The sequence below is a fragment of the Bemisia tabaci genome, chromosome 2 (genome assembly GCF_918797505.1).
Source record: "Bemisia tabaci chromosome 2, PGI_BMITA_v3".
Lineage (NCBI taxonomy): Eukaryota > Metazoa > Arthropoda > Insecta > Hemiptera > Aleyrodidae > Bemisia > Bemisia tabaci.
In genome coordinates, this window is record NC_092794.1 from 44,418,872 (window position 1) to 44,441,239 (window position 22,368).

Below are 22,368 nucleotides of genomic sequence, written 5' to 3' on the forward strand. Positions count from 1 at the left end.
TCTTCTCTCCTCAGTACATACTTCATCGATTGCTTGTCTTGTTCAATTTTTTATCAGCACCTCCAACTTAGAAACTGTGTCATACATGGAAATGAGCAGGCATTGTGTTCCACAAATTCAAATTTAATTTTAGACAAAGCAAGTCACTTTGCGTTCTTGCTGTAACATTTCGATCGTTTTGAAAAAATCTTAAATTTTGTCTGAGAATCAGGGGCGGATCCAGCAATTTGACAGCACAGGATTTCCTCAATTTGAACCTATGTTAAATAATCGAATTTTCGGAGCACCTGGCCCTTTTAAGAATCGATACATTATCATAGGTTTTAATGGAGAAAAAGCAATGTTGCCAATTTGCCGAATCCACCATTGCTGAGAATGCCTAATTTTGAGGCCATGATCTGGCCATTTTTCGGTTCTTTTTGGGGTTAATACTGATCTAAACATGCGTCTGAAGGTCGAATCTGGCGACTGATGCCAGATTCGCGGATTCGTAGTGGAATACCGAAAAATATGCATTTTTCACCAAAATCGGCCGTCAGGCTAATGCTCAAGCCAGTATTAGACCGGAAAAGAGACAAAAATGACAAAATTATATGTAACCGTAAAATGCAGACCTTCAATAAGCAAAAAATCATATAGTAAAGGAAATTCAGTTGCGATGGGCCCAAAAACGGCACTTATCCACACCCGTCCTTATAATAGTTCTTTGAGGTACTTAGAAATATTGCCGTGTTCTTGTTGGCTGAAAACCCACAAACCGAAGGATCATATTTTTATGTATTTATCAATCGGAATGATTAAATAATTTTTCAATGAAAATTTTGTAATAAGCTTAATAATTTATTAAGACTATAACACAGTAGGAAAATGACTTAGATTAGGCGGAGACGGATTTTTAATGATGAACGATTGCGGGGGCTTGGGAGTAGACGGAAGCGGCACCGACTGAGGCGACAGCGGCATCCTTGTGGACTACAGCGTTGAAACCGTTGACTGGGTCAGCGGTGTACTCAACGGTCCTCCTGCTGCCGTCGGGCTCGGTGAGACTGTAGCTGCCCTGAACGTTGTCGCCGTCCCTGGTCTCGGTTTGGCTCTTGTCGTCGCCGGAGATGGCGTCCTTGACGTCGTAGGAGAAGCTGTAGTGGGGGTTGGGGTCGTAGTCGGTGTCAACGGCTTGAGCGGGGGCGGCGACGGCGTGGGTGGCAACGGCCACGCTGGGGGCGCGGTAGGTGGCAACGGCAGCGGGCGCGTGGTACGTGGCAACGGCAGCCGGTGCGTGGTACGCGGTGGCGACGGCTGGAGCGTGGTACGTGGCTACGGAGGGTGAGACGTAGGAGGCGACGGCTGGGGCGTGGTAGGTGGCAACGGAGGGTGAAACGTAGGAGGTGGCAACGGGTGCGTGGGCTACGGTGGCAACAGGAGCACTGTAAGCGACCGGTCCGTGAGACACGGTCGTGTAGGTGACTGGTGCTGGCTTGGCTGAGGCGAGAGCCAAAGCGGCGGCGAAGAATAAAGCCTGCAATGAAAAGAAGAGGAATTTAGTTTGATATTGATTATTTTGCAATAAGCCTGTGCCAGAATTTAGAACTCTTGCATTTTTGAGAAGTCTAGCGAGTAGAGCATGCAGGGCGCTGTGCATGACGGAGCAACTTAAATAGTGTGGTCTTACGCAGGGGATGGCGTACGACAGGTCACCGAAGAAGGCCCGAAATGGGTCAGTTGCGCTGGTCACAAAATTGTGTTTAAATGCTCAATTCTTGTGGATTAGCGAAAAATGATAACGTCTGTCCAAACAGTAACTTCCTACGATCAATATAAACTGAGATAAAGCCCTTTGAAAAGTCGGGTTTTTGACGTCATCCACCGCGATAGTGACACCCTTGGTTTCTTTTACCCTGCTTTCATCCAAGTTTCACTCTAAATAACTAGTGCTAATGTGCATCACATTGACTGATGAAAGCAAGGTGGAAGAAACCAAGAATGTCTCTATCGCGGTGGATGACGTCGATAACCCGACTTGACAAAGGGCGATATCTCGGTGAATATTGAACGTAGAGAATTGCTGTTAGGGCAGATCTTATTATTTTTAGCTAATCTACAAGAATCAAGCATCAAAACACGATTTTGTGTCCAACGCAACCGACCCATTCAGCTCATTTTAGGAGAAAGGGCAGAGGGCGCCTAAGGTGCATGAAGCATGATTGACAATTGATTGTATCAGTATTGCGGATGTGCTAGACTCCCGAAGGTTACTTTGTGTATCCTCTGAAGCCACCATGGTTCCTTGGCAACGTGTTTTTAAAGAGGAACTCGAAATATGTAATTTTGAACTTATCATTTGCGTTTAAAATTTTTAAAAAAATCCTGTGAACTAATTTTCAAAAATGCAGGAATTGAAAATTGGAAAACGAGCATTCGTTCATTAGCTCAGAAGAAGTGTTGCAAAACTTAAAATTGCACTTAAGTGCATAATTGAACTTTACACTTGATATCTTTAATGCATTTGACAAAAAATTAAGCTTACGAGGTTTCTAGTCCGCGCTAAGAAGTTGAATTGCGACTTTCTTCATGTGCCAACCATTATTTTTATGTGATTTTACCCGTCAAAAGTCTATCCACTTGGCTGCATCTCTTGTGTGCAACAGACCCATTAATCATTATACAGGCAAGTGGGCCTCTCATTTTCTTCCTGGTCCTATCTTAGTCCTCAATAATACGTAAATATGTAAAAGAAACTCTTTAAGGTAACCCTCGGATTTTAGTCATTTCCAAACTAACACTCGACTTTGAACACAACTGTCACCACTGCCAAAAACTTTGCTACAATCGCAAGAACTTAAGTCTGTCGTGTTACTGGCTGTTGAAAAGATCTACTCAATTGGTTTTCTCAACGCGTTTCGTCGGGCCTATACAGGGTGTTCCCGGATTAAGTACGAATATTGAAGGATTCGATTCTTTGGGTCAAAAAAAAAGACGTTTTTGTGGGATAACTTTTTTTCCAAATCGCTTTCCTTGGAGGCCACGAAGTTGGAGAAAAAAAATCGTCTTTTAAACAGTGTGACAATGTTTGTCAACCAATGTTAATGGAAATTGGTTACTGGGAGTAACTTTTGGCGTTCTTTTCATTTTTGATCACCGTGAAAGGGAAGTCTCATTTTGAGGGGGTTCAGGGGGGTATCGAACCTGAAAAAAGGCCAAAATTAATGTTTCTAGTGACAAAAATTGATTTTTGACGGCACCATTAGATTTAGCGTTGAAAAATATTGCAAACACGTGACTTCCATTTTTCGCAAGGACTCATCGTTTTCGAGATGATAGGGAAAGAATGGAGCGTGGGTGGGCGCTAAGGGGGTGAGGGTGGCCCTTAGGGAAAGCGTCTTGGGAAAAACAGTTATACCAAGAAAACGTCTTTTTTTGACTCAAAGAATCGACTCCTTCAATATTCGTACTTAATCCTGGGACACTCTGTGTAAACTGAACGTGGGATTTTCTTACGTAAAATATCCTCAGCCCCACGCTAATGGACCGCATCACCACAGAGCGCACAAGAACACACATTTGCCGAGAGCTGAGACGTCGCTCCGAAATTCGGGGGAAACGGTACTGACCCGGGTCATTTTATCGACGATGATGGGGCACAAGTCGGAGACACAATGGACACACAGGCACAACACTTGACCACTCTTCTTACCTTAATTGCCATGATGCTGAGGTGTAAGTGGACTGCTGACCGGAGTGGGAGTGATAATTTCGAAGATGAGACGACTCTTTTATAATCAACGCGTGGCGCAATTGTTCCTCATGGCGAGCCAGAATTCGCAAATGTTTAAGTTCATTATCCACAAATATTGTCAAGGTTGTTATGGCTTATATTTTATCGCAAATGCACTCGTGGATCATCTCTCTCGCTCGCCCACGTGCCTCGCCGCGCCTCTCTCTTTCTATTTAATTTCTCGGTCGGCGAGGGAGGCATACCCGAAATTTTTCACCGGTCACCGGGCTAGTAGTGCATGGCGTCTTCAATGAGATCGGCACCCACTCTGTTTATTCTACCCACCCTGGTTTATTCTAACGGAGTCAAGGTGTGAACTGGATCAAGTATCCCTGAACGGAACTAACTTACGTTTTTATCATCATACTTTGTTTTATGATCATCGGATTGAAAGCCACTGATAAGCAAAAAGAAATAAAGGAGGTGGCCGCATCTTGAAGATTCTTTACCCCGTGCGTAGGTCGGTATGATACGAAGTCGATATTCCAGCAAAATCCGGAATTCAAAGTATGAAAAACGGATCAGAACGTCCGTTTTTTTTCTGGTTAGATCAACTAAAAAGATAATTTCAAACACTTTGTATTGAATGATTTTTTTTCATAAACAACACCATTTACAACAAAATCGATGATGTAAACCGTTCGTAGTGACCTTCGTCATCGACAGAATCCAAGATTCCTGAAATGTGACCCCCTCTTTTGTTTCTCTATGACTGCATGCAACTAGTCCTGAAATTGGGTTTAAAACCTCTCTGGATCATCCGATACTGCATTTAAAATTGCATTAATCAGTTATGTGAGAGATTCATCCTCCCATCTATCGAAGTATATTTCCTTAAAAGTGTATCCTAGCATTGCCAAACATGTCACGGCAGCCATTTAATTTGTTTCTAGGATTATATGTATTCAAAGCTGTAAACAAGCAAAGTTTCAAATGATAATCTTTTTTCGATAAAACTGTGGCAGATCAAGTAATTTTAGTGATTTTTGTTCGACAAATTTCCGATGAAAGAGATTGGAACTTGTTCATCACGAGAATCTAGGATCACCAAACGATTCACTTTTGTAGAGCGCTGCGCAAAATCCGTGGTTATCAATACCATATTAATCAATTATATATATCAATTAATCAATTTATAGTATACTTAATTTATAGTACACTCAGACAATACTAATCGACTCGCTTCATAGAGCGCCGCGCCGCTGATGAGGCGGTTAGTGTCTTAAGTCAAAACGCCTTCAATTTCGTGCGTATATGGAACACCGACATCCATTGAGCCCGAATAGTTGCATTTAGGCGTTATAATTGAATTCGTTCAAAGCCCGTCGCATGCAGCACTAACTAAAGCTTTGATTGTTTATCTTAAACCTTATCTTAATGCCAGCGTTGCCTTTTAAGCTGATGAAGTAAATCACTTCTGACTTTTATCTTGACATTGTCAATTTTCCGGAAAATGCGTTACTCTAATGTATTACAATGTAGCCGGCCCTCGTAATCGCCAAAAAATGAGGTATCTAAGCGTGATATGTAGATGTTTGCTCCATTATTTCTTTTTCTCTCTCTTTCTCTCTACTAAAAGTTACAAATATGAATCGTAATATTCCGTACAGATTTTAAATAATGGCATTCAGAACAAACAAAATGTTCGTCTCTTAAAATAACATTTTAGTTCATGTTTTCGCAAAACAACATTTTCGTGTATTATTCCTGCTTCGCCTAGAACAGAATTTCATAATTATTTCAAAAGAAGGAAAGACAGTGACTTTAACTTTTAAGATTTGCCGCTGACTTTTCGAGTTCGGCTGCGTAGCAACCAAATGGACCATATAGAATTCTTTTCCCCGGACTTTTTGAGTAAGCAATTTTTTTTTATTATTCTTCTCTCATCATATCAAATTTCTCGAAGTTCATCGGTTTACATTTCTGCGTCCGATCACTCCGCCGTGTCTCGGTTACGTGTCAAGGTCGGAATGAATTAAATTAGTTGAATTTTCGACGGAGAAAATAAGAGAGAGAAGAGAGCGGAGATGAGACTGGAGAGGCGCGAAGATCCTTCACGGCGAATCAAAAGCCATTATCGGTTTACCCTTTCATCCGCCTATTCAAATCCGATGAATCAGAATTGGTGACATTTGGGCTGATGTGCCCGAATAAGGTTAGCCCATTCTGTCCGGAGAGCAGTAATTAGTTTATTCGAGCAGGTGAATTATTTGAAATCCGAAACTATCTTTACACCGGCGCACAGTGGAGCTGGTCAATGTGAGAGTTCGGACAACATTTGAAAACTTTAAAACCTCATACCTCCATTTTTAAAAAATTTTGAGGTCTCAAAAATGGCCCCATTGGTTTTCTCGTAAAATTTTCTTCAAGAATCACTCCTCAAAATCTAAAATTTGACGAAATAAACCGCTCAATATGTGGTTATAGTAAAAAAATTCAAGTCCGACCTCTTTCATTGATTTGGTCTATTGTGGTGAATGTGAAAGGTCGGTCACGATTTAGAAACTTTAAAGTCTTTTAACTTCGGTAACGTGAAACCTACAGATGTAAAAGTGGTTTACTTAGTTTTCTCGTAAAATCATCCACTAGGAGCTCCCTCTGAAATCTCAAATGTATATAACTGAAATATAATCAAAATTGTATAAACTTTACGGAAAAATTTCATGTCTTGATTCTGCCAAAAGCGCTCCACTGTGCGACGTAATAAAGAATATCGAACTCGGGACCCTGATGTTCATGTCAAGAATAAATTCTGCGCTCGTAACTTCCAAGTGGAGAGATCCGAACAAATTTATCAGGATGATGTGACTTGTAAGAAAAGAATCGGCTCCGGTTGAATAAGTTAGATTTATTTCATATTTTTATTATATTTGGTTTGTTTGGTTCTCGAAGTATGGTTTCGGTTTAAAACTTAACAGTCGGGACGAAAGCAGGCCTGCTTAGATTCGGAGTCCTGATAAAAAGTCCATGAAATTTAAAAGATGATGAAATGAATAATCAAATAAAGGGATTAAAGTGACTTAATGACGAAGGCAAGAGAAATTGATCATCCATAGAGAAATAATTTAAATTAGATTTAATTTTAAAAGTTCGTAATAAATGATTTAAAATAATGTAGAAAAATTTGGAGGACGTTTACTATTTTTCAAGTGACCGCAACTAGATGAAACTTGATCCTATGCGCAAAAAAATCGGATCAATTGTTTTAAAGTTGATTTGCGCATCCTTCTTCGAACAGATGTAAGAGAGGGAATTTCGAAAACAAACTCATCAAGTCGCGTGTATATTAGATTTTCATCTAATTTTTCGTTCTAGATATAAGAATTTAGCTTAATTTCAACATTCCAAAATTTTCACCAGGGAATCATATTTTTATATCAGAAAACTGGTAGGCGTTTCTACCTAATATTTTCACCGATTCCATCCTAATTTCGCACAAAAACCAGCAAAAGCTTGTGCAGAAATTTTCTGGTCATATTCCTCTCAAGGATTGAAATATTTGATCTAATTTCGCAAATTTTGGAACGGAGTTGCGCTCTTTTGCGTAGAAAACGAAGGATTTTTGTCTTTTTAGAGCATTTACCCCATCCTCTTACAGAGTAACGAATCGACATAGATTCTTCTGGGTGGAACGATCTCATATCTTCGTGAATCGAATAAGAATTGAAGATTTTTAACTGGTCGCAAATTAATATGAGTGAATATTCGCATGGTTCATTCGTGATCGTTTGCTTAATGGGACTCTTCGCTAACGACCTCACTAAATTACTTAGATAGCCCGCCCATTATATTTAATACGCTCCTCCTCCTCCCGTAATGGCTTAAGTTTTCTGCGCAACACCCGTAGCGCTAGCGTACTGTCCATTTCACCGAAAGTCCCAAATTCATAAAGTATAATTACATTAAGGTTGCGTTAATCGGTATTTTAATTTTTCCCAAAGGATGATGAAATAGATATATTCTTCTGGCGCTGGTTTAAACAACTTAGACCGATAATTGAATATTAGTACCTAATTGGGATTTAAATTCAAAGTGAGTTCTAAAATATATAATAATATCCAGTATAATTATCCAGTAGGTAAACACGCGAGTTTTTAAACATTGCTGACAAATCTGTTTTTTCTACGCGAACCTCTGTAGCTCCAGCATTAATTTATCTCGAGTTGTCAAAATTGGTTGTATATGCAGAAGTCAAATTAATTTTAATGTCACTGAGCTTTATCTCTTTAGCCTTTATTGTGCCAAAGCGTGGGAATCAGTTACTTCTTATTTGGGTGGATATTCACAAATTATCGAAGTGTCTAAGGGGGCAGAACTGACCATGGCTTAACCAACCAATCTACCTCGTTCCTAGGCCTCCTAGCACGTTTCTAAGGAACTTTTCAAGTTTTAAAATTATTCATCATGTTTGGCCCCAATTTCACCAATGTCACCGCAGAAAACGCCAATATCTTTGACACTTCAAGAGTGCCCCTAGAATTTCCTCTATATTACGAATACCATGGATTCATCATCATTCATATAATGATGAGCAACCTTTCTTCTTTGAAGAAATCGAATCATCATACTCCTTATTAGAAATATGTTAAAAAATAGCTATCTGTGTTTTGTGGAATTATATTCGAGTGATTTTCCCTATTTGCACGTGAGTTCACTCAACTATCAGAATGCAATTTAACCCAAACTCAAAGATTAAGAAGATATTTGACCCAGTTCGAATATATACTTACAATATTAGTTCAGTACTGTTGTTGTAACAGCTATGTTCAGCTGTTTGACGTTTTGATGTATTTGTGCCAGAAAAAATCACGAATGAATATAATTAAAAGGAACAATGTAGCACGTAAACCCCATGTGCGTAGTTCCTTTGATTTAATGCATTTGCAGACAGTTCATTATGGCACATATACGTCTATTTTTGCCCTCTTATTTTCTACAATTTTAGCTGGTATCAATTGAATTTATAAAATCTTCTTCGGAAGCACCGTGGCGCAACTCAACAGATACTAAAAGGTTCAATGAATTCGAATTGAAAATACTGGTAACATTAAATTTATTTAGTAACTATTTTACAGGTAGGAAAATGACTTAGATTTAAAGGAGACCAATTTTTAATGATGGACAACAGTGGCAGGGGCATGTGAAAGAACTGAGGCGGTACCGACTGAAGCGACAGCGGCATCCTTGTGGACTACAGCGTTGAAACCGTTGACTGGGTCAGCAGTGTATTCAACGGTCCTCCTGCTGCCGTCGGGTTCAGTGAGACTGTAGCTACCCTGAACGGTGTCTCCTTGTCTGGTTTCTGTTTGGCTCTTGTCGTCACCGGTGATGGTGTCCTTGACGTCGTAGGAGAAGCTGTAGTGGGGGTTGGGGTCGTAGTCAGTGTCGACGGCGGCCACCTTGGCGACTGGGGCAGCTACGGCGTGAGTGGCAACGGACACGCTGGGAGCGTGGTAGGTGGCGACGGCGGCGGGTGCGTGGTAGGCGGTGGCGACGGCTGGTGCGTGGTAGGTGGCCACGGCAGCGGGGGCGTGGTAGGAGGTCGCAACGGCGGCGGGAGCGTGGTAGGCGGTGGCGACTGCAGGTGCGTGGTAGGCGGTCACTGCAGGAGCGTGGTAGGCGGTGGCGACTGCGGGTGCATGGTAGGCGGCCACTGCAGGAGCGTGGTAGGCGGTGGCGACAGCGGGTGCGTGGTAGGTGGCAACGGAGGGTGAGACGTAGGAGGTGGCGACTGGGGCGTGGTAGGCGACCGGAGCGTGGGCTACTGTCTGGTAGACCTGCGGGGCAGGCTTAGCAGAAGCTATCGCCAAAACGGCAGCGAAAAGAGCAATCTGAAATCAGATGAGAAATGACGTTAGATGAAATGATAAAAACGATTTTATATGAAATGCCGCTAGGAAGAGGCTTAATTTCTTGAATTATTTATCTAGAAACACAATATCATGTGGGCTAAGTCTGTAGCAAAAACGCGCCAAGTCGAAGTTGGGGTCACAGAAATGGGTTAGAACTCAATATTGGAGCTCAGAATTACATTATCTTATATAGTTACGTGATGTCAACAATTTAAAGTAGAGAAAGATTATTATGAACAGGAAAACAGTCTTGAAAGTTGAGGATAATGGAGGTGTAAAACTTCAGACCTCCTTTCCCCGAATCAAATGATGCAACTCAGTGCGTTTTTTTGAAACTTGGTTCATGTGTTAATAATTAAGGCGAAATAAAGTTATGAACTAAAGGAGGATATTCAATGACATTTTTCGCAAAAGCTAATCCCAAATCACCAAAAAGAATCCTGATGTAAAATTACTCAGCTTGATCTTTGCTAGATTTTAAGGGAACGATAGGGTAAAGGGTTTTGCTGGGAAAAGGGAATCGCACAGATTACGAAGGAATGTACAGTACAGCGCCGTACTGGTTTTTTGTTATTCTGGGCTCCAATTGGACGTATTTCTATCAAAAAAAAAAAACTATGTGCATTAAGACATGAGCCCTGAGACCCACAAGAATACACGCACAACAGGGCTCGTGTCTTAATGCACATAGTTCCGTTTGATTGAACGTCTTCCTGAGCACCACATCCTTCACAAAAATTGTACTTTCTACAAGCCAACGTTAAAAAAAAGGGGGCTGTAATTTTAATTTTGCAACATTTTTACACGCATTTTCTACTGAAATTCTGTAACTGTAGATCAGCAGTTGGGGAAAGCTTTTCGGTCTTTGACTTTGGCCGGGAAGGTGAGACAGAGACGCGCCCGCACATTCCTCCGTTTAACAATAATATTCTCTTTGGTGACAATAACATGCGGCGCGTTATCGGGTCAACGTATATAATAAATAAATAAATAAATATTTCTACAAGAAAACATTTGTGAAAATGCTGAAAAATTCAATTTTCCCCGCCTTTTTTGAAATGACACACCTTTGCCTGTAGTTTGTGATATTTCCTTTATATGAATGGTTGGATTGAAGATGTTTTCAATCTTCAGCTCTAACAGTTCACGCTGAATATTTAAAATCAACTTAAGGTATCTATTTAATCAACAAATATCTTTTAAAATTATTTGAATTTTAAAGAGCCGCCCAAAAAGTTCCAACTGGTTTCGGGTTTCCATAGAAGGAGGGAAGTATTATAGTCTCAAGAAAAGAAAGAAAAACGTTCTTCACCATAGTTGGAGTCCCTATTTTCCTAAAATTAATAATTTTCAGGAGCGTATTACGCAGCTTTAGTAACGGGCAATTCAGATTCGATTAGATCAACGAAACATAGATTAGATTTGTCCGTTTGAAAGTAAATTTTTGTTACTGCGTTGTGAGGATGGATGGAAAATTTAAACTTTCTCACATTTTCGAATGATGTATGCGGATGTGTGATTGTAGATTGCATACAGGACTGGAACGAATCTTTGGCGTTTTTTAGTTGTGTATTAGTGTTTGTTAAATGAATTTCAACTTTGCCAATACCGACTTGTACGCGAATCGGTGAATTTTTTAATTTTTTAGGTAAATCTGGTGCTACAATTTATTTCTTAATTTTGTAAAAAAAATTTCCCTTTTAAAAAAAATCATTCGAAAATTTTTAATCTTGCGATTAATAACAAATAATGAGCATACATTTTAGTCCAGTTTCATATTTTGCAGCTCAGTATGATCTTCATCTGTTTTCGCACATTTTTCTACTTGGCGTTCAAGTCTTTTTAGGTTAAAAGAATTCATGGGCTTTTTTTCTACTGTGGTGTGAAAAACGGGAAGAAGCCGAAGGAGATACATATGGACTACATTTTACAATTAGGAACTATAATTTTTGGCTCAGTTGAGAAACAACGTATGTACCATTAGTTTCCATAAGCACACAAGTGTTTTTACAGATGAGCCAGAAATTATAGTTCCGAATTTGCAAAATGTAGTCCATACATTAGTTTCGTTAAATTTTAAGTATGAAACAACCTCTAGCTCATTATTTTAAACTGTTTTTGCTCTTTTGTACCCATGTACTTACATCCAATCAAAACTAACTTTGCCGTGCTTTTCTTTCGTTTCAGGTAAGTTACAGTCAGATTGCGTACTTCAATCCAAAGGTGTAAGTAAAACGCAAATGTTCTTTTTCATTTCTATGATTGAACTTTCAAAGTTCCCTGCCCAACTTCATTCATTCCCCCTCAACTCCTCCTTAACTTTCCTACCAAAATAAAATGAGAATTTCGTAAAAAAAAGTTTTTGCATTGAGAAGTAACTGCGCGGCACCTTTTTATTTTTGAAAGTGGGATCTACATGTTAGTGAGTAACTGACAAAAAATTCCACACAAATTACCACTAATTTCGTCCAGCACCAACTCACGAGTATTACTCCCTACTGTCAGAAAAAAAGCTCTGGTTTCTCTCTAGAAATGTAGTCGCGCGAATGTATACAACTCGAGAAAGTCACAATTAAAGTCAGTCATACAACTCGTCCATTTTACCTTACTTATTTGCGATTTTTACTCTAATATTTTAACTTTATTTAAACGGAACACTGGTGCCATAGAAAAACATCACTACACACCAACCAAATTATCAATAACCGAGCATTTAAATTTTCTAAAAGAGGTATAACAAGGTGAACCTCGAGCTTTCGAAAAGCTCAAACTTGAAAACGCCTTGCATGTTGTAGCGGTAAGTTAAACAGTCAGTAGGGGGAATCCCAATACGCGTCAAAATTTCACTGCACTAATTTCCAAAAAAGTCCTGAATCGTCCGGTGGTCGTCACTGAAATCCAATTTGCGAGCACTTCACATTCACAAACACTGACACGTACGTACCTTAAAAGCCATGGTGGTGTCCGGTGGAGTTGTCAAAGTAAAAAACGGAATGGTAACGATACCGGTGGATGCGCGGTATTTATAGTGAACCTGTTGAAGATGCTAGTTTTGTGGTGCAACCTTACCCTGTTCCCTTACGTGCTACACCGCGCCGCGCCGCCCGGTAAAGCGAGATGGTGGTGGAGCCTCGCACAGTGGACCCGATGCCTTTTTATCGTGGTGTACTGACATAGAATTAAAGGGCCAGAAGGCCTAGATGAATAAGCGCAGTTTATGGTATTTCTAAAAGTACGTGATACAAGTGCCTTAATTAAATTTAGCCTTATGGCGAAAAGGAAGTTTAAACTCACTTTTTGATGCTTAAAAATCGGATCCTAGCAGTGAATTTTTTACGCAATATATTTTCATACAAGTTTTACAATTAGATTAGATCGTTAATATTTCACTTTTTTTTAGGAACCGCACTTATCCCACTTGCCTTTCAAAATCTTCGATCCATTTTTTCAGCTTAAATGCATCCATAAGTCGCAAGCAAATTATAGTTGAAGCAGGGGTCAAATTGCTTGGCAAATAGGCAAAGAGTCTTACTCAGATTTAATTCCTGATAATTTTGTCATTTTTTGATAAAATAAATCTTTGCTTATGGAGGAAATAATACTCTATAAATGCTAGTATCATGCAGCAAATAAATTAATTATAGTCCGTAAACGAGCATTTTTGACGAAATTCAAAAAGTGTCTCGGAACACAGAATTCTTAAAATGTTGACCGTAAAATATGTGAGGTTCGTTTGGAAAGAAAATGTAAGGAAAGCTAAAAACTCTAATGAATTTTCACTTTCAAGCCTTGAAAACTCGAGTTCTCTCCGTTAAAAACTTCCGAAATATGAAACAACGCTTTCTATAACTTCCCAAACAAAAATTTTAAAATTTCCCCCAGAAAAACTAAAAAGTCTCGAATTAATTTGTCAGATAGTCCCATTTCCTGGAAATTATTTCAATTTTTCTCTCCGTAAATAATCATTGATAAACATCCGTCGTACTCAGAGATTCTAGAAAACTTATTTTTTTCATTTTCAATGCGTCGTTTTTTTCCTTGTAAAACTGTGCCTTGTGCCCGACGATGCTCTAGAGAAGATGATAGGATATAATCAATTATGATGGGATCATGATAAATATTTGTGATCTGGTTTTGATAGCAGCGCTAAGTGGTCCCAGCAAAATGAAGCTTTTGTAAACTGTGCGGTTCTTTTGAACTTCAAGCTGCCGATTCGTTGATCCGCGGATGATTTTCAGCCAATCACTCTCTCCTCTATGCGCCTCGGTGAGAACTTCCCTGTAAATTGTAGGTCAGTCTCTCGACGCGCAGAGACATGCACGGGCACAATGACTATCTGCTAATTTCATGTAGGCCTTATTCGCGTAAACGCAAGAGGAGGGTTTTGGTTTAAAAACGTGTGCATTTCAATGGACCACAAGACAAGGTAAGAATTAAGCCACAGAATACTTGTTTCCTCATCAAAATTTCACGTTGAATGTTGAAAACTTCCAAAATTAACTAAAAAGTAAGAAATTGAGATTTGCAGTTTGCATTATAAACACTGAATTTCAATTTTCGGAAAAAAAAAAAAAAAAAAAAAAAAAAAAAAAAAAAAAAACTGAAGCTTAGTTTTATATACGTTCTTTTTCTCTGCCACATTGTGGCTCTAATTTTGTGTTAAATAAAGCCCCCGCACGGGAAAATTCTTCCACCGTAAAATGCACCGAAATTCTGCCGTGTCAAGGAAAAACGCCGTATGAACCTTCAGCCGTTGCCAAATTTGCTTTGATAAAACCCAAATTTCCTGGTAAACATATGAATATTTTTCTTCCAATTTTTCAGACAATTTTGTCCGCAATTTTACATAAAGTTCCTTAAAATTTCAAGGAAAATGTTCATAACTTGCCTCAAAAATAAACATTTTATCGAAGGAATTTTGGCAACTCTTGAATATTAATACGGCGTTCTTCCTTAGCATGGCAGAATTAGTTTAGTGCAAGCTAGATTTGACTTGAGTGGACTCCAGTGTTTTGAGAGTGGTTAGTGTAAGTTGACGTGAACAAAAAACGTCATTCTGTCTTTTTGGCGGTGGATTCGGAATGGCTCAATACATTCAACGTATTCTACGTAAAGTTTTGCTATGGAAACATTGGACTGCATTATGCAATTAGCAGTTACAATTTCTAGCTCATCTGTAAGAACACTTAAACGCATAGGGAAAGTGACGGTATATACTTTATTTTTAAACTGAGCCAGAAATTGCAGTTAATTGCAAAATGTAGTCTTATTCTGATCCCTAAAGCATCTTGTCTAGTGGTCAATCTAAAATACCATGAAATAAAATATAATAACAAATATTATTGAATAAATATTTCAAATACCTGTTCCTCATTAGCTTCAATGCCCAATTGCCCACCCTTAACCAAAAACACTGAAGAGAGCTTAGATTGAAATTCACGTGCGTATCATGATACTCATGGGCCTAATTTTGAGTTATTCAAACACGATTTCATCGTAAGTTACTTTTTAAGCGTTCTATAATCAATGGTAATGAACATTTTCTAGCAAATGATGTTACAGCTGGGTATATTTCACTTGAATTTTATCTTTTGAGTTGAATCATTTTTTTTTCTTCTAATTTTATTAAGAAGACCATTAAACTTTAAATCCAAAATAATTGTGAATATTGAACGAAAGAGATAAATTACCAATACTAATGTGTAAATTAAACTATTAAACGCTGTATTTTATGATTAGTAATCTCAGGATGTCATGAAGCTCCGGATAAATGCCCCGTAATTGCAAATTAACTGTCACATTTTCCTGTTTTGAATGACAGTCATCACCACCCCCTTAGGAATAAGGTGTGAGGAAATTTTGAAACATGGGAAAGAGATAAGTGTTTTTCTAGTTTGACCATTGATTTGCAACTAAGCATCATATTCTTGGGTCAAATGTCAGTCCGAAACGTGCATATTTGTATTCTTATCCTCATTTTTTTAAATTTTTTTGTTTATCCTTAAAATCTACGCATTGATCAATTTTCTGATGAACCATCCCAATGATTACAAAAAACAAGGACTTCACAAGTCTCGAGCTGAAATCTGAGACACTCAAAACGCAGAGAGCATCACATACTTGTGAGCACAAATGCAAATCCCTCGGATAAAACATAGGTACACACGAGTAAGAATATACAGGAACATAACAATGCAGTACATGCCATAAAGACGCTCTGTTGCGTAATAGGCTAGTATCAAATGAAAGATGATACAGGGTCAGATTGATCGGCAGTTGTAAAATGGATAGCACAATTCATAACTTTCACCCTAATGTTCGGCTCGTATACCGTCAGTTTGGCAACCGTGCAACCGCCTTTCATCTAGTTGACTAGCCCATCAAGGGACGAACCACTGCGACAACAAGTAGACGAGTCTTTTGTGTAAGAGCTACGCTACGGTTACCCGGAGGAAACCTTCACGCTGAGAGGAAAACAGGTCGTTGGACCAAAAACAAATGTGTATTTAGAATAAGTTTTCATTTGGTGGGATGAAACCTTTTTTACATCGACGAAGAATGAGAAAATAAAATTTGACAGTGTGTCTCAAAATGTATTCCCTTGAAAAAATAAGATAGGTATCGGAAAAAATACACTTAGTTTTATAGTTTTATTGCAACTAAACGAGATTTTTTTCACCTCAAAATACTGTAAAGTCAGAAAATTGCTTGTAAAGTCAGGTATTATTGAATTTAATTTCTCTTTTTTTAGAGTTGGATTTTGGATGCTTTTTCAGGTTGCTTGCGCCGACGTAGACAATGTATGGTACAAATTCCAAAAAAATTTAGGGGCCATTTTTCAAGGGAAACAATTTTGGAAAAAAGCGTATAGTTGTCAGAATGGTATTATTTCTGAAACTCCCAAGGCGCGACTACTTCATCGTGATCGATGAATTTTTGAGAGATGCGTATCATTTAAGGATACAGAGAGGATTAATAAATTAGTCGATTTTCTGGGAAAAGACCCTCAGTTCCCGGATACTCGTCTCGCCAAAACTTTTAAAAAGGTTAATTTTTGGCAGTGAAAAATACCACATTCCGACGAAAAACATAAGACACGTGTCAGCTCTTCCAAAGGTGACATTTTCATAACGCGTCGTCCAAGAGTCGCGTCCGAGATGCGCTTACATTTTTATGAGCGATAAATAACGCGAAGACGCTGCCTTGCTCCCGGAGAAATCCATAAAAAGAGCCGTCAAAGACTCCTCCCAATGTTGTCAAATGGTATAAAAAAATTTCTGAGCTTTGCATCCTTTCGAATTTCCGATTATCATTACATTGCACCATGCAGGTTAGTTCGCTAAGATTTAGGAACTAATATGTTAATTTTCTTGATTATTCTTTACGAAAAAATGCATTAGCTCATAAAAGACAACGCTTTGACTTGGAGCGTATTGTATTCGAATGCTACCCATCATCCTTCTTGCCATTCAACAGCCTCTCCATAAGACTCCACTTATTTGTACCATTTTGCAGTCTCTAGAAGTTAAACTTTAATAACTGATGATTAAATAATTTCACAAATTTATTTGTCCTCAATAAAGAAGAAGAAACAAAAAATGAGCCGCGCTACTTGTTTTTTGCAACGCGCAAAATTTATACTACACAGTCTCTGTTACCTTTGGTATTTAGCCAGGTATCTGTGTTACTTATTCATCATACTAATCGTAAGTAACTAACGTATAGTTGCAGTTAAGTCAATCTTACGTGTAAACACTTCATCGAAGAGGCACTTACAAGAGTAACAAAGATCTACACATAATTTGTAGGTGTAGCTATTTCTCGCAATACGATACACCATAAGCCTAGGTCAAGTCTCACGGCCTGAACCCTATAGAAAAATGTATTGTATTAATTTAAACTTCTCCATGAGACAACACATATTGAATATACTACATTTGCGTTTTTCCGTAAGGTAGAAGGGAGCTGTTCGTAAATAAAAGTCCTAAAATCGAAGGAAAATTATGTTTTTTGGAACGTTTCTCATTCCTGAGGGGTTCAGACCCCGGAATAGCCATCCAGACGTGCAGAATGTGCTCGATTAGATCGCCGGTGGACGATGTACATCTCGAAATACGCTGCACACTTCGGCAGGCGCAGTGTAGGCAATTCGCACTACGGCACGTATGCGTACAAATGGTGTAGCGTTTGAAGTATTTCCACGATGTTGAAGGCGCTATATTGGGTTTGCGCGGGTTCACCTTTGATTTCCTTTGATAATACCGAGTTGGAAGTGCGATTTTGTTGCTGAAAGCTCTGAAAAGGCTGCAATCTTTATTTCAGATGCACACACTACTGCTTGCACACTGATTTTTTTGTAAACAACTGCAGCTGCTCCTATTATCTTGCCGTATCGTAAGTTACATCAGAAATTTTTCTACCGGAATCACTTTGACCGCGCTGTGTAATGGCACATAGGGGAAATTTGTGGATTGCTGGTGAAATCTCTTACTGAGTGAAACGGAGAAAAATTTTCATTTGGAGGACAAGGCGCATAAGTGCAGTTTTTGCTATCCGAGGAAATATGAGTTGAAAGTTTTAAAATTACACGGAGTCTTATGGCGGAAAGGAAGTTTAAACTCACTTTTTGATGCTTGATTGTTGGATTTTAGTAGTGAATTTTTCACAGAATAAACTTTCAAACTAGTTTTAGTTGAGTTGATGAATATCTCGATTTTTGCAAAAACTGCACTTTTGCGCTTTGTCCTCCAAGTCCCTTAATTGGACGGAGTTAAACAGAAAGGAACCAAGGCACATCGGGATCGAACCGAGAAAAAGAGGTTTAAAGTTTGGTTCCTGCATAGGACTCAATGTAAAAGATAAACTTCAAGTTCAATTTCTGCAAAATTTGCCCCAACAAAAACTTTGAATTTTTGGCGATAGATAGTAGAGCAGTGGTTGAGTTCAGAACCACTCATAACTCAACTCTTTCGAAAATGTGGGTTGGTTCCTTTCTGCTTAACTCAGTCCAATTGGACTACATTTTGCAATTAAGAACTATGATTTCTGGCCCGGTTTCAAAACAACGTATGCGCCATTAGTTTCCCTGCGCACATAAGTGTTTTTTCAGATGAGTTTTTCAGATTTATAGTTCCGTATTGCAAAATGCAGTCCAATTATTGTTCATAAGGAAATGCTGAATCCCGTAAAGTAAAAGCTTCCACCTGTCACCATTAGGCCAGTGGAGAGTCTCTTGTCTCTGCATAGGTAGCATCGTAAGAGGTCATGCCATTGTTATTGTTCGAATCCAATTCGACAGAATGGAGAATCCCTACGATGACGTCACCTTTAATCGCGTCTTTGCTCTTCTAAAGGTGTGGCGTGCGGTAGCCGAGGCGGCGCGCGGCCTTGAAAGGTTAAGTGGTCGGGTCCCGGGTGAGATGACACCGGGTCGGAGGCGCGCGACCGGCGACCGCTAAAACTGTATCAGCTCCATATCCACGGCGCGATGGTGGCGATGATGATGATGATGATGATGATGACGGATGACCTACTGAGCCGCGGGTTATTCTATCCACGCCGACTTGCAACACCCATAGACGCATTCTTCGCCGCCTCGCTTCAGACCTCGCTGTTTTTTTTGTCAACCTCGCGCCCTTGCTCCGGCCCAGCCTGCATGAGCATCGCCATTCTTCGACGAGTGGTTAAGTGTATCAGCGGACTGATTATTGAAATTGATAGAAAAAGCTATAGACGAAGAAGATATGGGAGCATGGAGCGATCCTTTTGATTATAATGAGTGGTACCTATCGACTAAAGGAGAAAGTGATGGGCTAACTATAGGGTATTTCGTGGATTGCCGTTACTTAATCTATGACTTACCTCCTTTGTCCATCGCAACCACCCGCTTCCACCAATAGGATCTCTCCGTTTCTCTTTTATCCTCTTTGTCTGTAGCTTTGTCTACCAATTTCAATAATTAGCCCGTTGGGGTTGAGCGCTTGCGCCTATTTTGTCCGCATCATTTGATACCTTATAAGTCACAAGAGATCCAATAACTCCGATAATATCATGACAACACAGTAAGAAAAAATAACCGATATTTTGTATTAATATGGGAAGTAGGATACCAAGCAACCTAATAGTGCGGTTTACATGTTGATAAGTTTTTTTTTTTGGGTTATACCGACCAAATCTTAGGGTTCAAAATTCGCAACCTCGTTAAAAACAGTTTCGGTTAATTTAACCAAAACGTTGGTCGATCAACCAAGTCCTTTTTGTTGATCTGGCCAAAAGCCCAAAGTACCCATTAACTCAGAAATTGTTTTTGAATTCTTAAAATTCGATTAAGTAGGTCTGTTGCAAACTTTTGCCAAAGCGAAAAGCAGAATTTTTTTTCAAAGTTTACTAGTAAATCACGTTGGCCGCTTCAAGACGGTCTGAAATTTACTTGTAACGTCACAATATCTACTTGAAATAAATTGCGCATTTCTTAGTTTCCCGCCTCTGAAACTCTGCCACGGCAAAGACTGGACTGTAACTGATGAGCCGTTCTGGCATAGTGCTACCGAAATCGGACAGAGGTGTGAACAAACTCTTTTCAGCTATGCGAGTAGCACAGTCGCTTATACAAACAGCATAGATACATGAACTAGCTATGTACTTAGGTATACTTGACCAGAATGATTTAATGCACCGTGGTGTGTCAGGCGCCAAGCGTATTTTTCTATGTATAACGAAAGACTCTCTCTTTTGTCACTGTATGCGCGCACTGAGTCAAGGTCTCGAATATAAGTCAGCCTCAGCCCCCTTGGCCTTGACTTTCCTCGTTCATAGTCGAAATTAAACTCGAAGAATGACCGCAGACAGTCAAAATTAGACTCGAGAAATGACTGCAGACGAAGAATCTCGAAGATTCCACCAAAAGTCGGAGAGATTGAAACCTATGAATGTCCGCATCGTAACGTGTGCCCTTGAAGTAGGGACCAGGATTTTTTGTCGTTTTTATTGTCTCATCTCGGAACTAATACACCAAGTTTAATAAGATTGTCAGATCAGATATCAATGTAATTTTCTTAGCGTTGAGGGAAATAGGAAATTTTGTGAATACTGGTCAGAATCTGGGAACAGTGGTTGAGTTAATAACCTCCATCTGGTCGTAAGAATTATTTTTTAAGGCCCCCTCCAGATTCCGTGTACCTTTTGTTTCGTGTTATGCAATAGAGTTAGTGTTACGCTCAGGATGCCGGTTCGTGGAGAGAGGAATGTGATTTTGGTCGTATCGCTATCGGTGAAAATGAATTAAGTTGACAGTTTTGGCAACGTTGCATTACGCGTGCGAGTCGCGTAAAGTAAGTGGAGCCAGGAGAAAGATGCGTCCGTGAATGGAACCGGCAGTTTTGTCGGCAAGTTCATGTTTCATCCGTGCAGCGCGCTGTTGTCAATTTCTTGGTTTTTTGCCTCGGAATGATTTTTCAAAGTTTTGTGTGTCTTAGACGCGTGTTCAAAAAAAAAAATCATTTCCATTTTTTCTAACTCAAGATTTTAGGGCGATTATAATTCGTTAGATAGTTAGGAATAAGCGAAAAACTGAATATGATAATATTTGTAGACATATATTCTTAAGGCGCGCTCTTCCAACAACACGTGTTGGATTTACCTGCTTGTTGGTATATTGCTTTGCCTATCAATTTTAATAATCAGCTCGCTGCTTTGCAAATTCACACGTCTAGATTACCAATGTCACTCACTAGCTGCGTTCCTTGCATAGGTTCCTCTTTGTCTACCAATGCGCACACCAGTGGCATCTTTGGAGACTTACGCAGGGTAAGAAAAGTAAGCGACAATTTCAAAATTGAAATGATTACTTTAGACTAAAAATTTATCACCTTAAACCGAATAATTAAGAACATTTTTGGGAAATGTTAAGTATTCGTATAGTCAATTATCATTTATAAGATCGCTTAAGTTTCCCTTTGTCTTCTTTGTCTATAGCTTTCTCGATCCATTTCAATTACGAGCCCGCCTACATGTGTTAACGAGTCTTTACTTGTACGTCACTCTCAAAATCGATCGTTGACAGTATGACGGAGAAACCCCCCCCCCCCCCCCTCCGGGGGGGATTCGTCAGCGGTCCGGCGTCGCACAGTGGATCGAGCCAATGGTAAAGGTCGGACATAGGCCCAAAAATGAAAGTGAAGGAACATAATGTTTCTTGGCATTTTCTTAAAGTAGACTCTTTAGCCGAACATAAAATACCAATATTACATCTGAAAAAAAATTTAAAGCGATGTAACGGACGTGTGATACACCGTGTCCACATTGAGGTGTATTTCGGGTACATTTTTAGCCTAGACGTTACTCCTATATTTTAATTATCCTGCATTTTTGTATCAAATTTTGGGGGTTGTCCTCTATTATTGATGCAATGGGGAGAGAGAAACACCCGTTGCCATATTTTTCATCCTTATTTTTAATACTAATATCAGTGCACAGACATGGTACCCTAAAAAACCCGATTTTCCAAATTCAGTGAATGATTTCGACATTGTTTCAGAACATTTCAAAGAAAACCGACCTAGAGGAATGTTCCTTATATCCCTAGGAACCAATATCAATTGAGAAGTTTTGCCTTTTTTTGCCTTTTTAGAAGTTAGGCCTATAAATGTGATGACAACTCGCCCCTCGAAAAAACCAATATTTGAATTTTAAATGAAAAGTCCTAGTTTTTTGCATCTAGGAAGGCTGGAAGGCTCCCATTGGGTT

At 39.3% G+C, this 22,368-nt stretch overlaps 2 protein-coding genes across 4 annotated transcripts in view; one reads left to right on the forward strand and one right to left on the reverse strand.

The window, feature by feature from the left end:
• LOC109039997 (neurobeachin-like protein 1) overlaps nucleotides 1–22,368 on the forward strand; it is a 504,582-nt gene that overhangs the window by 219,588 nt on the left and 262,626 nt on the right. The gene's annotated exons all lie outside the window — the stretch shown is intronic.
• On the reverse strand, nucleotides 820–12,788 carry LOC109039999 (uncharacterized). Its single transcript, XM_072296632.1, has 3 exons — nucleotides 12,569–12,788; nucleotides 8,887–9,603; nucleotides 820–1,516 (listed from the first exon to the last, which is right to left on the reverse strand). Exons 1-3 carry the CDS (start codon nucleotides 12,578–12,580, stop codon nucleotides 896–898), a joined length of 1,350 nt encoding a protein of 449 aa, XP_072152733.1. The 5' UTR covers nucleotides 12,581–12,788; the 3' UTR covers nucleotides 820–895.

Bases quoted from the DNA above. Each gene is read 5' to 3' on its own strand.
- LOC109039999 (XM_072296632.1), bottom strand. The intron at 1,517-8,886 runs TAAAAATTGGTC...TTTTCATTGCAG, and splicing joins CTGCCACTGTTGTCCATCAT to GCTTTATTCTTCGCCGCCGC.